The 17,826-nt window shown below is 34.2% G+C and overlaps 2 protein-coding genes across 4 annotated transcripts; one reads left to right on the top strand and one right to left on the bottom strand.

Annotated features, from left to right (window-relative positions):
* Positions 1-3,225: 3,225 nt before the first annotated feature.
* On the top strand, positions 3,226-17,305 carry LOC136815035 (uncharacterized). Of its 2 annotated transcripts, XM_067071468.1 has the most exons (11): positions 3,226-3,387; positions 3,810-3,884; positions 4,951-5,046; positions 9,632-9,732; positions 10,621-10,702; positions 11,098-11,160; positions 12,302-12,367; positions 12,693-12,782; positions 14,328-14,456; positions 14,827-14,961; positions 16,840-17,305. In XM_067071468.1, exons 1-11 carry the CDS (start codon positions 3,333-3,335, stop codon positions 16,953-16,955), a joined length of 1,008 nt encoding a protein of 335 aa, XP_066927569.1. In that variant the 5' UTR covers positions 3,226-3,332; the 3' UTR covers positions 16,956-17,305. The 2 variants fall into 2 exon arrangements, with proteins under 2 accessions (XP_066927569.1, XP_066927570.1); XM_067071469.1 differs by lacking the exon at positions 4,951-5,046 and having other exon boundaries at positions 3,249-3,387.
* On the bottom strand, positions 5,157-7,909 carry LOC136815034 (uncharacterized G-patch domain protein DDB_G0278987-like). Of its 2 annotated transcripts, none has more exons than XM_067071467.1 (2): positions 7,743-7,909; positions 5,157-6,392 (listed from the first exon to the last, which is right to left on the bottom strand). In XM_067071467.1, the coding sequence occupies exon 2, from the start codon at positions 6,353-6,355 to the stop codon at positions 5,258-5,260; it is 1,098 nt and encodes a 365-aa protein (XP_066927568.1). In that variant the 5' UTR covers positions 6,356-6,392; positions 7,743-7,909; the 3' UTR covers positions 5,157-5,257. The 2 variants fall into 2 exon arrangements, with proteins under 2 accessions (XP_066927568.1, XP_066927567.1); XM_067071466.1 differs by lacking the exon at positions 7,743-7,909 and adding an exon at positions 7,435-7,455.
* Positions 17,306-17,826: the final 521 nt, after the last annotated feature.

Here is a 17,826-nt window from a genome sequence, read left to right as displayed (position 1 = left end):
GTTCATCGTGCTCATAATAATTATTCATATTATACTGTACTTTATACCGTCGTTTTGTATAAGATTCCCATTTTCACACTAAGATTCCTTTGCCACTTTACTACCAGAAAGAAGACAAGGACTTCGGGTAGTTGAAATTGAAAAATAAGCTTCGGGAAATTAGGAAGTTTCGTCAGTAAACACAAGATTTTCCGTACATTTAGAAACAAACCTTTTCCAATCCCATGCCGGTTATACCGCTCAAAACAGCGGAAAGATTCCGGAAAAGTGACAAGAATCTTAGTACGGAAGTGGGAATCTTAAAACGACGGTAGCAGTTTTCATGTGTTTTACATTTGTGTCTACATTTTCCCTATTCGGTAAATTAAAACCATTCTCATTTTGGTTAACCAACAAAATTAATACTCTTACAGTAATGTAATTTTAAGATTGTTCACGGTTGCTCGTATTTACTGTTGATATAAATAATAACATGGTCGGTAATACATTATACCAATAAGTAAACAGATTCTTCCTATACACCGTATTATTAAAGGTTTTATTTTTGCATAAGTGTTCCCGTTTCACATCAGGCACATGTTTCATATCAGGAGAGTGTCTGCCTTTTGTTATATTGTGCTGATATAAGCAAAAATATGTCTTTCTGACCAATCTTACTTCACACCTGTGTCAATTCAATATCAAAAGGCTTGTGAATTAAAATTGATGAGTAAGCAAACGATATTCACTCTCATTTAAAAGTAATACCTTTAAATCGATTCTATTTGTGCAACCATATTGTTAACTGTCTCGTTTATTTTTAACCACCTCATGAACTTTTCTTTCATGTCTTCGCAAGTCTGCTAGTGTTTCAAAAGAAACCAATATATTGTTTTTCCTTCCATGAAAACAAATCGGACACACAAAAGGTTTTTCGGACGAATGTATTTGTGCATGATGTCGAGACTGTGTTTCCATATCGTTAAATCTCATTGGACAATTCTCATCCAGTGCGCATGCGTACTTTTGTTCACCATAACGAAACGCAATAGTTTGCATATTATTATTTACTGCAGCATTCGTTGATAAAATTGAAATCACCATTTTAGTTTGCGCGTGCGCTAAATTATTCCGTCCGTTCCCGAATACAGATTTTTTCCTTTGAATGACTTGGCTTATTTTTCGATTCATTTTAAATAGATTTCCTTTATTATTTTTCTTTCTTCTTTCTTTTTCTTCTTCCAGGTAAATGTTTTTGTTTTGAATTGAATGAATTGTGGATTGCTGATTTATTTTCAATTTGAAAATTTTCTTTTGAAGAAAACTATTCTTTCACAACTCTTACACTCNTGTGTGTTTCACTAAATTTGCAATGTTTATCAAAGTTTCTCCCTGTGTCGTATTAATTTTCACGAGATATCATTCATGAATAACTTTTACAAAAAAAAACAATTCTCAATAACTTTAACGTCGTGAAAATTGTAAAGAAAGTTAATTCTTTTTAATCATAATGAATGTTGTAAAAACAACAATTGTGTTGGTATATACTTTCTTACATTTTGTTAGACACACGCAACAACCTTCTAATCAGAATCATGTTCGAACTTTTTTTCCGGACAACCTGTATACACGCTTTTTTTTATATAAGAATACACTTTATAAGAATGTCCATGATGAAAATGGCCAAAAAATTAAGAATAATGCTAAGAATATCACCATCATGGAATTTAGCAACTGAACCTAAGAATGTCATTTTTAATGCATTTCTGTAGGTTGCCAATTTCGATCTTAACCTAAGAATACCGTAAGAATATTTTTGGATGATTTTTGCCAAAAAGTTAAGAATATCCATGATGAAATGAAAAACACCATTCTTATACCGGGTGCGCCACAAAAAAAGTTTCTCTCTTTGAAACTAATTTTCTCGAAATCTAAAAATTTTAAAAGAACCATTTCTATTTCATTGAAAAGAAGAAAGATAGACTTAAATCAAACAGAAGCATCATTACATGATATATCAGTATTTTCATTTCGGTCATTAAAGATGATAATTAGCTGTCTAAATGACCTATTGTTGAATAAAGGAAGGTTGAATTTCAATGAAATGAAGAAAATTCATCGAAAAAGGCAAAAGAATCTGGTAAAATTCATGAAAATACATCAAAAACGGGTTTCGAGGTAAATCCAGCCTTACGTAGACTTTATCCAGTCTAGAACCAAAAATATGAGGAAAATTTCGGTAAAAGTAAATTAAAGTAATTTTGTTGTAGATTTTAAACGCTCTTGACCCTTCAGTTTCAAAATTTATGTGTTTAGTTACTGAAAAATGCTCTTAATCATGCAAAGGCTATTGTGATTGCCAATTTTAAAATAAAAAGTTGATAGGTCGATTTTTAACGATTTCGAGCACTTTCTGAAAGTAACTTTTTCATTCAATTAAGCATACCTTTTGATCTAATGAATCGAATTTAATAAATGACCCAACAAAATTTAAGTTTATCTTTCTTCTTTCCAATGAAATGGGAATGGTTCTTTTAAAATTTTTAGATTTCGAGAAAATTGGTTTCAAAGAGAGAAACTTTTTTGTGGCGCACCCGGTATAAAAAAAGCGTGTATGTTAGAAATCTCAGCAACATTATTTCGTAGAGGCCAATAGACCTGTGCAACATAATTCTATGAATAATGATAAACAATGCGCTAGATTCAATCAGTAATTCCAAGTGTGACAAAGATTTTCAGGTTTCACTCTTTCTTGTTCAGGAAAGATTGAAGATTCCAATTTACACGGTTTTTTTATAAGAACAAACAATATGAGAACATAAGGCTTTGATGGTAAAAATGTTAAGAACCAGTTAAGAACATCTTCCAATTTCTTAGGAAAATGGGCAAAAATGCTCACAAAATGGTGAATATAAGAACATGTTATAATTATATTATATTATATTATATTATATTTTTAGCCTTGCAAATCGATAAATCCAAAGGCTTCAAATTTTTGGATGTTCTCATAAAGAACGTAGCCCTTCGGGTTTTGAACTCAATGATAACCTAGCAGATATAAACTGAATAATTAACAGTAGATACGATCAAACTGTTTCAAACAAAACAACAAAACGGTGTTGTTGTTTGACAAAACAAAGCAAACTAAAACTGATAATAAACAAAATAATTAACATGAAAATCAACCAACCGGAACGACCATCTTCATTTGAAATTTGTAAACAATAGAGCGCGCACATTTAGCATGTCGGAAATCAAAATTAGCAGAATTTAAAGATTAGAAAATTTAACATCTCAAAATTTTTTTAATTAAATCAAATTGAGCATTTGAGGAGTTTTTTTACGAGAAAAACATGTTGGTTCTACTGGCATTGAGTTCTTTGTCATTACTTCACCTATCTCACGCAGGTACGATTGATTTCAGTATTTTATTTTAACCCCCGTAATCTACATGTAGAAACTTTCCTTGACTATCACTGAGATGAGAGATTCTAGTAAGACAATCTTTCTAATATGGAAAATTGCTAATGCTAATGGACGTCATTACTGACAGAATGGACGTGGCCTTGCGTCCTTCCCCATTCGCTTAATTCGAAAATCTTGAATAAAATTAGAAGATATTGAAATCAGGTATATTGGTCAAATTCAGAAATCAAATTCTAGTAGGGTAGATTATACACTAGGGTACTGTCTGTTTTTCACTATGGAAAACGTTAATGTGATAAATTTTTTTATTCATTATACCTCTTAAAAGTCTCAAGGGCCTCAATTCAACATTGAGGCTGAACATTTTCACCAAATTTTGTAACTTTATATACTTCATTTTATAGGAAGTGCGCATTATCTAGGTGGTGACATGCAAAGTTATGCAGAAATTTCCAAGAAATCAAGATTCTATCCAAAATGTAAGAATACGCTTTCATATTTAAAAACTCTCCCTTTCTCAAGTAGTGGGACAAGCTGGAGTTTTTATAAGCTCTTATTTGATTTGGTTGGTCGTTAATATGTAATAAAAGAATCTTATTACTTTTTCTAAAGAACGCGTCATCTCTATCACTTTAAATGACCAATTAGTGAAGTATCTTGTAAAAACTCCAAGGCATCTCGAAGTAGCGTGGTTATATGGAGACAGAGGCGGCACCTGTCCATTTGGTTCTTAAATTTGCCCAACAGCTTCATTGTTCTTATAGATGAAGAGTGTGCACATATTTTTTCTTTATAAGCTACCAACTTGCCAAGGCTCCAGCCCTGAAATTAGTCATTTTTTCGCTATCTCGTATCGTAAATTAAAAGGTTTTTAGGTAATCTAAACATGACAAACGATAGCCCTTTACCTAATTAGCATAAATAATATCTGGGATGGTCAAAGCAATTTTTTTTAGAAAATGAGCTAGAATGCTAAAGTAACCTGAATCGAAAATTGGAGTTGAATATAGAAAATGTGTACTTCATGTATTGGCTCCAAGGAGTTTAAAGTCAGCAGATTAATTTACAGGCATTTGCTGACCATTGGCGTGTACTTATTTCGTTTGTAGGGCTTACCTTTTGTTTTCTTAAAAAATTCTTCGCATAAAAAATATCATGATTCCAATTCGTTCTCAGAAAATTACCAAAGCCTAAAGGCTTGGGGACACGAGAAGTTTTTTTCGCGTTGGTGCAATGCAACATGCTTCATCCCACCAAATTGAAACGCTTTCTCGTGTCTCCACCCCACTTTTCTTTTAATAACATTTGTACTTCTCTCACTTTTGTCCTTGGGACAATGGAGCAAAATTGATTCGAATCAATTTTGCTCCTTTGTCCCAGGAACAAAATCAGCACTGTCCCATGAAACAAAAAAAAAGAAACCATGGGACATGCACTTTTTTCTTGTGTTGGTGGGATGGAGCACATTATAATACATTGCACCAGCGCGAAAAAAACTTCTCGTGTCCCCAAGCCATTAATTTTTTTGCATATTTTTCTTTTCAGCTAATAAACCAATCACTGCAAAGCAGTTGGATGATTATAAAAATTACCAATCCAAATTTTCTGATATCGCAAAAGCTTATTCAGAAGGCTATAAAGGTATGCCTAGAAAATTTTTTATGATCTCTTTTAAAAATGGGTTTGGGGGTGACTTATGGAATATCGTTAAATACCAATAGCAAAACCAATGAAAAAAGAATTCGGTTAACTTTTGTTTAACCATGGAACTCGATTCAGAACAATGCATTTACACATACAAAGTGAATCATATTAGGTTCGCACTTAGACTTTGACATATAAACAAAACAAATTACAAAAATTTCTGGGCAAATTGTACGTCCTTGATATAAAAAGCTTGTTGGCTTTTCGGTAAAAATTTCACAAAAGTTGTATTACTTTCTTCCGCGCCAGATTTATAAATCTTAGACTGGTAGACAGCTAATCGATTCATTTTCATATTCTCAAACGATTGTCGCCAACGATCGCGCGCTTTACGTTCGATCTCTTGTTGTTGTCGACGTGTCAAATCCTGATTGGCTCGTTTCATACAATTGATTTGTCGTTCCCATTCTTCTTTAGATGGAAGTTGTGATAATCCCGATTTCGGGTTTTTATGGGTTTCATCGGTTTCCTTTGATTTCCGTTTATTTATTAGTTCACTTAATAATTCTTTTTCTTTTCGTTCTTTATCTTCCAAATATGTCCGTGTAGCGTTGGAAATCATACTAAATCGACTGGTCTCGGAAAAACTACTCCGTGTGGAGTTGGATGAGCAACCTCTCTTGATTGGTTCCTTCTTATTGAATTTCGAAACTCGCTCAACAGTTAACAAACTTTTTTTCTCAAATTTTGCTTCTGTAGTGTCGCCATTTTGAAAATTTGAACTGCTTGTTTTATCAATATTTCCTTTACTAGACTCTAAGTTTAATGAACAAATACTGGTTCGTTTAGATTGTGATTTTGGTGAGTCCAGTCTACTCCTTGTGGGATACACTTGAATTTCGCATGACATTGGTTTCATATCAGAAACAGTCATACTTCTGCGTTTATTTAACAATTTTCCATCGTCTTTTGATTCTGTTGCTTCCTCATCTGTCGTCACGGTAACATCATTATTTTCGTCTGCCGTAACTTCATCCAATAATGACGGCGCCGATAGAGATCTTACTTTGACTTTTTTAACGGCAGCCGATTGATCACCTATAGCAACGGGTTTTTGTTTACGTTGTGACGGTACAGAGAGATGTTGGACGGCGAAAAATAATTTCTCTTTATCTTGTTGTTTGTTGTATGTAGACTTTAAACGTTCGATATGTGATAACGTATACTTCAGCTTACGCTCTTCACATGCGTTACGGAACATAACGAAATCATTGACGTAAGCCGATTCACGAAATTTTGCCATCATGTATTCGACGTAATTCGGATGACGTCCCAATACAACCCTAAAAAAGAAAATTGAAATTTCATGATTTTTGAACAGCTTTGTCGCCTCCTGAAAATCAGGTAACTAGTTTTATCTTTCACAGGAAAGACCATTTTGAATAAAGAACCTTGAGCTGAAACCAAATTTTTATTTTGGATGAACAAATCACACCAAGTTTCATAAGCACTCAGACTAGAAAGCTACCAGCCTAGTAAAAGTCGCCATAAGTCTAAATATGTTCCACCACTTCTATCATAAAATTACCATACTTTTTTGGGTGATCAGAAATAGATAAAAAAAGTGATTGCCTATAATTCTAAATCCACTTTAAATGGTCAAAACTGTATAATTTGTATCCAATTATATTTGAATCTATCAGTAATCGTCTTTCGAGCTTTTTCAACGTTCATTTACCATCCATAAAACGTTGAATCAACGCCCAAACAACGCTGTGTGTGAACTGGTTTGTCACTAATTGACTTTGCAGCCATACTTGTCAATATGTCAAAAATATTTCCAAAAGCTAATTGTTGAACCAAAGACTTCTTGGTTAATCTTCTAGGTTTCACTTATGTCCCAACTTCCTAATTTTTATTGATTATTACGTATTGTAATCAGGATTATACTGATATTTTTCACATAAGCCGAGCTCTATCTATCTACTAAAAGATCTAGTGTCAAAAAAATCTACATAAATTCAGTAGACCAACCAGGACCTCTTCATTTTGTAGACGCCTCTGTTCTGTTATCATAACAAAGTTTTGCAAACCTGCACGAGACCTGACGAAGCAAAACACACAAGCTTCTCACGAAATAAAGATTCCAAAAGAGAAAGTTGAGGAAATTTTAGGTTAATCGCATCTTTTTGAGGTCAAAAATTCGTAAATCCAATATATTTTAAGTGCTTTTCTTTGAACGATGTCTGAAAACTAAGTTTAACGAGCTTAGTAATTTTTTTTGGATTCTTTATTGAGACAAACGATAAATATCGAGCTCGCTTTCGATCAGAAACAAAATCCTAATATTGTGGCCGTGGTATATCGAAAACACAACATACATACATGATATTATTTCGATGATTCTATCATAAAATTAATCACTAGAGAAAGTTTTGTACTGTTCAAATGAAGATGTCCAATTTTCAGCAGTTTAAAGGTTTCTCAAAAACGGTCTTCGGTTGGTTTTGTCCACGAAAAACATCTCATTTTCTTTCTTTTAATGTCTTGAAATGAGCTACTTTTTCAGATGATTGATGAAACAGTTTCCATTGTGGTCCCTATTAATGGCCTGAATTTGATGACTTCTCGTCATACTATACCAACAGTATAAATCAAAGGAATTCATTTCAAAGAAAAACCCTAGTACTTACCTTTTCTTTGTAATTTTTCTGACAATGAAAATATCACATCTACCAAAAACTTGATCGATACTTTGTTAAATACATCAAGTGGAAAGTGAAATAAATTTCACAAGACTTGACATAAAATATATGAATCTACAAAATAGGCGAAAAAATCAGATCAATCCTGTTTTGTCATCCATTTTTTTCATCATATCAAATCCAATATAAAGATATTGACAGTTTTTGCTTATAATTATTTGAACAGATTTTTAACTTTGGAATTCCCTGATGGGTAGTGTGTTATAATTGATTTTATAATTGTAAATCTAATTGTTCATTTTTGTTGTTACAATTTTCCTTTCTGATGACGTACGCTCTTCAGTCGTCCGCCTTCTCGAGGGGGGTAGTGTGGGCGTGATAGACCTTTTCATAAATTACGTCACGAACATCACTTGCCTCGTATTCAAACAATTACCATGGTGAACAATGTCTCTTGAGACATTAAATGATTTTTTTATGAATAGGAAGTAGTTTTAATAAAATCCGCTGGGAGTTAATCACCATGGTAATAATTTCAAAACAAGAGGCAAGTGATGTTCGTAACGTAATTTATGAAAAGGTCTATTGTGTTAGAATGTCTTTTCGTAAAGATGATAGTATGCTATGACGGTATTTACCATACCTTTGCCAATATCGGTATTTAATAGCTTCAGATCCCTCACTGAACCTTATAAGTTTTTTGATCTTGGTCGAAGAATAATGGTCCTTAAAAATATAAAGTCATTCTTTTCCCATCTACGCTTTGTTTATAAGAACATCCAAAATTTTTGATACCTTTCGGATATTCATTTCTTTTTGAGTTTAAGCCTAAAAATGTTCTTAAAATGTTGTTACATTACCAAAATTTGTGAATATTTTTCTACAACTTTTCCAAGAAGCTCGGTGTTTTAGGCCTTTTAAAAAGCCTTAAAATGTTCATATTAGCCGTGGAGGTCTTATGTTCTTATATAGTTTGTTTTTGAAAACGTATAGTCTATCTGAATGTGCTTATCCAGAAAAAAATATGAACCCCCTGTTGAGGAGATCCATTTCTGTTCCATGGATTTCCATAGGGGTAAAGTCCGTCAAAACTAAGTAGAAATTAATAGGGTGTAATGATTGAAGATCTGTAAAATTCGGAATTCCAGGTCAATTATTCAAATCAACACGAATAAGTAGGAATAAACTTTAAAGCCCCCTTTAGAGGGAGCCTTCAAAATTAATGGGTTTTTTATTAACACGAGAATTTCCCATTCGTGTTAAAAATGACACGTCTCCTAATATTCATGCAATAAGGGACAAAAGGTTTTTACAAGCTGGAGTTTTTACAAGCTCTTATTTGATTTGGTTGTTCGTTAACCAGTAATAAAACAATTTTGTTACTTTTTCTAAAGAACGCGTCATCTCTATCACTTCAAATGACCAATTAATGAAGTATCTTGTAAAAACTATTGAGTTTCAAGCCCGAAGGGCTAGAGGTCAATCTCTAACCTTTCTCAGGCAAGAAAAATTGAAGCCTTAAAATATGCGCCGTATTTTTGATGACGGATTGAATCTAGCAATTCCTTTGTTTTCGAGTGATATATTTTTCGAAATTAAGCGGTAAATTTTAGTTTCAATCTGTCATTTGTGTAAAAACCAGGCGGGTCGCTCAAGGCCGCGCAACTTTGGTAGGATTTTTTGGCTTCAAATCCTACCAAAGAGATTGACCTCTAGCCCTTCGGGCTTGAAACTCAATGGTAAAAACTCCAGCTCATCCTAAAAGGTTCAACTTCCTCAACCGGGAGTGCACGGTCTAATCTCTACTTAATCACTACTAAACAGGAGCACCATAAGCATAATATTAGAAATTCTGTATGTTTTAAATTTCTTTTTAGCCGCAATTCAAGCTGTCCAGTCAAGAGCTGCTTTAGCACAAAAACGATTATATGCTTACAAGAAAAGTAAAATCCAAACAAACAAACCAAACGGCAGAATGGTATGAGCGTTTGATTAACTTATAAATGTTTTCGTGCACTTTCTGAAAGTAATTTTTTTATTCAATTGAGCATAACTTTTGATCTAATGAACCGAATTTAATACACCTTTTCGACCGTAGTCGCGTGGTCAGGCGCGTGCCACTTAATTATTTAATCATCCCCTAAACTCGATCCAATCCTTTTTTGAAACATTTTTCTATTGTCTATAACGCGGTCTATAATAGGTGCGAAAAAAGGACTGGGACGGTTTTAGTGGGATAAAGCGGACAAAAAATTCCCGCGCGGCAATTGGCGGCTACGGTCGAAAAGATGTATAAAAAACCCATCAAAATTTAAGTTTATCTTTCTTCTCTCCAGTGAAAAAGAAATCTTTATTTTAACATTTTTAGACCTCGAGAAAATTCACTTTAAAGAGAGTAGACTGGAGTCGTTTATAATGCATGTAATACTAATAATAAACACAAATAATGATACGGGATTTAGTTTGTATAAACGACTGGAAGAATCCGGTGTTCCAGCCTTATAGATACCGGGCCTAGCTACGCAGAAACTTGCGTAGCGAGAAAACAATTTATTAAGCAACAACAAACTCTCAAAATAAAATCAACTCAAATGAAACATTTTTAACACACAAATCCACACACATTTTATTTTCAAGAATTTTTTTTGAGCGGGAAAAAATTTTAATTGCGATATTGACACTTTTTTTTTGTTTGGAGTTAGTGCACAAAGGTTTCTAGACGACTAAAATTTACTTTTTTACTTTATTTCTAATATGTCTAAATTAGTCGTCTAGCTTGCTAGACTATAAAGAGAGAAACTTTTTTGTGGCGCACCCGGTATACTTCTGCAATTCTATGATTGTTCTTTTCATTTTCTCCATATAGGTCGATGTCACAGGTAGTGAAAAATCACACATACCACACCCACCAAGTTTCTTGAACATCCATAAGAGAGATATCCATACAGGTATACAGTACAAATCACATAAATCGATCAATCAGTTAAATTCAAAAAATTAAAAAAAAAACTTTTTCATTCATTTTACGACTCTGACTTCCGATTCTTCTTTATGTTTTGAAGTTTATTTCTAGTTTAGCTCTATTTTGGACGCCCAACTTTCCGCCCATCCTTTTATGATTATTAAAGCGGGCAGAAAGTTGGCAGTTTAAGTCTTGGCTTTAAAAAGATTACGTCAAAAGAAGGCAACGTAAACTTTTCTGCCCACTTTGATTTACAATTGGAAAAGTTAGGCCGAAAAGTGAGCCGTCTGAACCAAAGCTTAAGGTTACAACGACAGTCTGGAAATTCCTTTACGTTACAGTATCCTAAGATATTTAAAATGTTTCATTTTCATATCTTAGAAACTGGATTTCATCGTGGAACTCCCTCCATTATGCTGAGCGAACAAAGACGCGCTGAAATTTGTAAGTATGCACGCACGTGAAGTCTATTATCCCAGTTATCCAGAACTTTGACAACCTTTTTGGGAGAATCAAATGCTGTGCGATGCCTCTCTGCTCTCAGCAATTAAAGAGAAGGACCAAGGGTAATGGAGCATTTAAGGGAGAAAGAATGGCGTCCTTCAGGTAGATAGCTGTCGGAGGAGTAGACTTCGGCTGACCTCCAACTTCGGTCGCATACTTATAGCCAACGTCGGTCGCATACTTACAGCCAACTTCGGTCGCATACTTACAGCCAACTTCGGTCGCATACTTATAGCCAACTTCGGTCGCATACTTACAGCCAACTTCGGTCGCATACTTACAGCCAACTTCGGTCGCATACTTATAGCCAACTTTGGTCGCATACTTATGGCCAACTTCGGTCGCATACTTACAGCCAACTTCGGTCGCATACTTATAGCCAACTTTGGTCGCATACTTATAGCCAACTTCGGTCGCATACTTATAGCCAACTTTGGTCGCATACTTATAGCCAACTTTGGTCGCATACTTATAGCCAACTTCGGTCGCATACTTATAGCCAACTTTGGTCGCATACTTATAGCCAACTTTGGTCGCATACTTACAGCCAACTTCGGTCGCATACTTATAGCCAACTTCGGTCGCATACTTATAGCCAACTTTGGTCGCATACTTATAGCCAACTTTGGTCGCATACTTATGGCCAACTTCGGTCGCATACTTACAGCCAACTTCGGTCGCATACTTATAGCCAACTTTGGTCGCATACTTATAGCCAACTTTGGTCGCATACTTATAGCCAACTTTTTGTCGCATACTTATAGCCAACTTACTTATAGCCAACTTTGGTCGCATACTTATAGCCAACTTTGGTCGCATACTTATAGCCAACTTTCGTCGGTCGCATACTTATAGCCAACTTCGGTCGCATACTTATAGCCAACTTCGGTCGCATACTTATAGCCAACTTCGGTCGCATACTTATAGCCAACTTTGGTCACATACTTATAGCCAACTATGTTTTAGATCAATTATAGTTGCGAGTAACTCTGACAAGAATACTCTACTTTCAATCCCATTAAGTCCATAAGATGGACTAAAATTTCAAAGCATTTCATGAAAATTATAATTTTTATTTCAGCTCGATTAAACGCAGCAGCTTTGAAACGTAATCCTTTCATGGATGGGTTAGGTGGAAATTCATATGGTAAATACTCGAATTTAACATTATGGAATACGTTAACTTTTCTTTTATAGTAGAGTCTTTTTAACTCAAACCTCTATAAATCGAATGTCTTCTTAACTCAAACAAGTTTTCTGGTCACCTTACTTCATAACTCCTTCCCTACTAGTGTTATGGAGATAATGCTTCTGAAAATACCATACGTTTCAAATACCGAAAAGGATTTTGACTTTAAGGGCAAATAAGAGAACGCTAGTAAAAATATTTTTTTTCCGGCATAATTCAAATTCTGGAAAACCCAAACCTTACATTATCCGTACCTAATTCCCTTTTTTCTTGTGCATATTAGGTGGTGTGGGTGGAGTGTTATCAAAGCAAGGATGGAAATATGAAAAGAAACATCGACGATCTTCCGAAGACGATATTCCTTCATTAGTAGGTGAGACATGATAATATACACTTTTTTATAAGAACAAACTATACACGTTTTTTTAAGAAACTAGTTTTACCAAGCAGCCTTCGATGTTTCTTAAGAAATCGGCTTTTTGAGCCTTAAATGTTTCTTACATGTTTCTAAACTTTTTGACATAATCAGCCTATTTTTCATGGAAAGAAAAAAAAACATTTGTTTTGATTGGAATGTTCTTAAAAAGACCGAATTAAAAAATGCTATTTTCTCATTCTCAGCCTCAGCATGTTTCTTAGATGTTTCTTAGTTTTTAGGCATTCTGAGCCTCAGTTTCTTTTTTCTTAAAAAAATGTGTATAAGAACATGAGGCATCGATAGCCAAAATATAAAGAACAAAGTATATTTTCAGGATGCGGTCCAGTGCGGTCTCTAAAACACCCAATTTCTTAGGAAAATAGACAAAAATACTTACAAAGTGATGAAAATAAGAACATGTTAAGAATATTTTTAGGCTTCTTCTTTTTTTTCTAAAGGACATCATTCATTAAAGTCTGTTCACGATAAGTGTGCACTCTTTTTTCTTTTAGCTATAACTTTTGAAGGAATTCTTCGTTCTTTATAAATTATCATTAGTATCGTTGGAGAGATATTTGTGAGTGGAACAATTTGAAGCAAAAAAGTCTTTAAAAAAAATATTAATAACGAAGATGAAAATGAAGAAGAAAAAAATGATCTTGTAGAGAAGTGCTATAACTATCACTTTCACTGGAGAGATTTTTTGATCTTAGGAGGTCATCACTGTGAAGAAATTTCACTAAAATATTTATTCAATATAAAGTTATGATACAAAGTTAATAAGTGATTGACCCAAAAAAACAGCAGAAAGCAGCAGAAGACAGCATTTTTAGACGTCAATCAGCTTATAACTTTGTTTGATATCTTTTGACTGAATGATTATTTTTGAGAAATTTTTTCACAGTGATGACGTTCGATAATGAAGGAGTCACTTCAGTGAAAAAATTCTTTGTTAAAAAAATATTTTTGCTATAAATGGACGAAAAAAAATTAGAAATTTTTCTCAGACCCAACTTTGAAATTATGCTTCCCGTAATTATCATTAAAATGTTCTCAACAGCTGTTAACCAAGTAAATTAAAAGAAAATCTAGCACAAAATGGCTTTAGGTTGAAAAATAATCGCAATTTAGGGTAATTTCGAGCATGTTTTTGATGATATCACTCAAAAACAGGGGTGGTACCTGGAAATCTTTTCAGAAAACAGTTACTATCAAGGTATAACCAAAGGGTGGTGGTCCTGAAAAAAGTGTTGAAAAGCACTATACTCCTTCAAAAGTCTTTAGTAACTGCGTGCCCCCCCCCCCGAGGTAAATGAAAAAAGAGTGCACACTTATTGTGAATAGACTTATCTCTGATATTTTTCATAAAGACAAAGTGAAAGTGGCGATCAGTGACACAGTGTATCGAAAAAAGCTGACCCATTTTTGTTGACAATATTTATAATGAATTTCAGTCGAGTCAAAGAATCTATACTCAACAGTACTTATTCTACATTTCAGCCCGTCAACGTAGAAGTCATATGCCATATTTAGGACAAAATTTGGACCAAATAGGCGTGGTTCGAGTGAGGCCTAATTGGGATACCAAACCTGCGAAAAAGGACAAACTACCTCAACCTGAGATTCGGAGTAAGTTTTATGTTGAAAAAAAGACGTTCACAATGTCCTTTTTTCTAGTTTTTAACAATCCAAAGCTGTTACTCAGAGGAGGCTATCACTATTTCTTAAGCTTAAGATCTAAATTAGTTTAATCACTAAGTTCAAACGTTTACAGTTTTATCTCCAGAGTCGGATCGATTAAGGTCACAACGGCAACCATTTTCATTTTAAAAATTCTGACTTTTTTAACGGCTCTTTGTTCAATTATATTCCCTAAAATGATTTGATCATAACCATAAATGCTATGAGTTTTTACTATAGCGAAGCTATATTCATAATAAAAATTAATGCGAGATCAAAACAATTCTATCTTTAATAATGTTGCTCTCCCTTTTCCCAGCTCCACAAAGATTAGGACATCAAGTATCACCTTTCAACAGAGCAGCAAGTCCTTACATGAGGAACACAGTCCCTCAAAGTAACCAACAGCCCTGGCAAATGAAGTCTAATGTACCATCCTTCAACTCTTTCTACGGTGAGTGGCATTTTAAAGTTATGTTTTTTTTTCAAAATATATAAATAACGTATAATTATAAAAATATTAGTCCCTTTTTATGTTTCATCTTTATTTTATTTAGTATTTTCAACACTTGCTCTTCCTTGAGGTTCAGATCTCTGATCTTCACCATATATAGTCTCTTTAACTCGAACCTCTATAACTCGAACCTATCCTTAACTCTAACAAATTTTGTCGCCCCTTCAGTTTTCGATGCCTTATAAACCTTACTCTATATCTCGAAATTTCCTTAACTCGAGCAAATTTGTGTCACACGTGCGTGTTATGGTTATGGTTACTCCATTGTAATATGAACGAGAATTGTTATTTTATTTGGACCTACCTCCGGGTGCCCCGGTGGAGGTCCTATGAATTAACCTCTGTCTGTTCGTCCGTCCGTCCGTCTGTTACCAGCTTTTCTCGAGATTGGCTCATTAGTTTTTTCAGATTTTTTGCACAAAGATGCAAAATGGCAATGGCCAAAATATGACGGAGCCCGATTTTCGAAAAAAAATCATTTCCGGCCGAAAATGCCGGAAATATGCCGGAAAAACCGGTTTTTTGGCATTTTCTAAAGATTTCATCATTAGTTTTTTCTGATTTTTTGCACAAAGATGCGTATTAGCAATGCCCAAAACTTGGCCGAGTCCGATTTTTGAGAAAAAATCTTTTCCGGAGGAAAATGCCTGAAATATGCCGGAAATCGCCGTTTTTCTAGATTTTCATTGGACTTTTTCGTTATAATTGGTTGTTTTTTCATTCAAAAACATTATTAATAGCAATGCCCACCATCAAGCATGTTTCAATTTTCAATAAAATTGATTTTTGAAGCCGGAACTATTTTAAAAGTCGCCGGAACAACCTATTTTCGCCGGAAAGACAGTATTTCTTGAATTTCTCGAGCTGTACTTTATATGTTTTTATTAAATTTTGCACACTGACGCAATATGATAATACCTAAAATGTGACGGAGCCCGATTTTCGAAAAACATTTTTTTCCGGCCGAAAATGCCGGAAATATGCCGGAAAAACCGGTTTTTTGACATTTTCTCGAATTTTTATTCTGATTTTTTTCTGATTTTTTTGTAGAAAGATGCGTATTCGCAATGCTCAAAACATGGTCGAGTTCGATTTTTGAGAAAAATTTTTTTCCGGTTGAAAATTCCGGAAATCGCCGTTTTTGCATATTTTCATTGGATTTTTTCCTTATATTTCTATGTTTTTCACACAAAAACATTATTGATAACAATGCTCACCATCAAGCATGATTCAATTGTCAATAAAACTGATTTTTGCGACCAGAACTTTCTATTTATTTTTTCCCTACAACACTTCCGTCTCCCCCTACCATCAATCAATGATGAATTTCTTGCGTCATGCATTTTCGCTAAACGCTATGTTTTCTGACTGATTTTTTTTCATTTTTCTCCTTGCATTGCTATCTTACTTTCATCATCAGGTAGGTCCATTCAGCATCTAGCTTGTTATCATTAAAGGTATTCTTAGGCTCCAAAACCATCATAATTATACATGGAAAATTAATGGAATATGTTGGTGGAAGTTAGAAAAATAAGACTTGGTATCCTTATCATTTCTTATCACCTGATCCCATGTCCGTTTCTTTTCGAATGGATTTCCACTCGAACTTAAGGAAATTTCGAGTTATGGAGGGTAAGGTCTATAAGGCATTGTTAACTGAAGAGACCATAAAAACTTGTTCGAGTTAAGGAAGACGTTCGATTCATATTTGTGTTAAAGAGACTCTATTGTAGTAAGATTTGAAATAATCATTTGCTCTCTATTACCCCCTTGTATCATCTGTTCTGAAGTTAATCTTATTATTTTCTTTTCGTTCAGGTCAACCACAAATTCAGTATCCAAATACTTTTGCACCGTTCCTTAGCTATCAGCAAATGTACCAGAACATGGCAGAGAAATTGACTCAGAAAACAGTTGACGAGAAAACGAAATAGACCAATAGACTACTGTAATAAATTTTTGACAATGACTTTTCGATGGCGAAAACCGTGACTTTATCGTTTTAAGCATTTTGAATATTTTCAGATTTTGACAAAAAATAAAGATTTTGACCGCAAAAAAGAACTTTCATATCAATCTGTGATTTTAGGACATAAACTGATGAAATTTAACCTCTCTGTCCTATGTCCTATACTTCTGCTCAGTTCTATTTTAGGGACTCCGTAAAAATATTGTAATAGTGCAGTTTTTTTGTTTTTTTTTCAAAGTAGACAGACTTTAGAATAAAATATGATATATTAATTAATACAATTTCATCAAATATTCACAATTGGAAAATTTAAAAGTTGATCAATATTTTCCACTTTGACTCCCAAATTATACAAAAGTAGTACAGTCATCGTTTCTATTTTCCCATCTGTTTCCATTGTTATCTAGCTCCTTCAACTTGTTCCAATTGCCAAAAGAATTCATCACTACACCCCTGATTTACATCCCTGTGTCACAAAAACGGTGGGAACGCCCATCCAACTGTAAAATTTGGCAAAAGAATTTGTCCCAATAAAAGAGAATAATATACAATACAAGGGAAAAATATCCTACAATATTTCATCCTCATTTGAAGTTCAATCAAAAAGATTAAATACCAAAACTATCCCCACGACAAATAGGCACAGGGGAGTGGTGGTCATTGCTCTTGACTCCCGTCTCGGAGATCCAAGTTCGATTCCCACGTCATAGCACTACAGTTCACGTGGCAAGTGAACACATCTTCATCCGGGTCAACCCACACCTGGTGAGGGGAACCGGGCACCACTACTCTGATACAAGAGTGTGAGTGATATGCCAGACATTGTGGTGTGTGAT

Source organism: Clytia hemisphaerica, unplaced genomic scaffold, assembly GCF_902728285.1.
Source record: "Clytia hemisphaerica strain Z4C2 unplaced genomic scaffold, Clytia hemisphaerica genome assembly, whole genome shotgun sequence".
Classification (NCBI taxonomy): Eukaryota; Metazoa; Cnidaria; class Hydrozoa; order Leptothecata; family Clytiidae; genus Clytia; species Clytia hemisphaerica.
The sequence above is the reverse complement of the archived record's forward strand: the minus strand, read 5'-3'. Positions and strand labels throughout refer to the sequence as shown.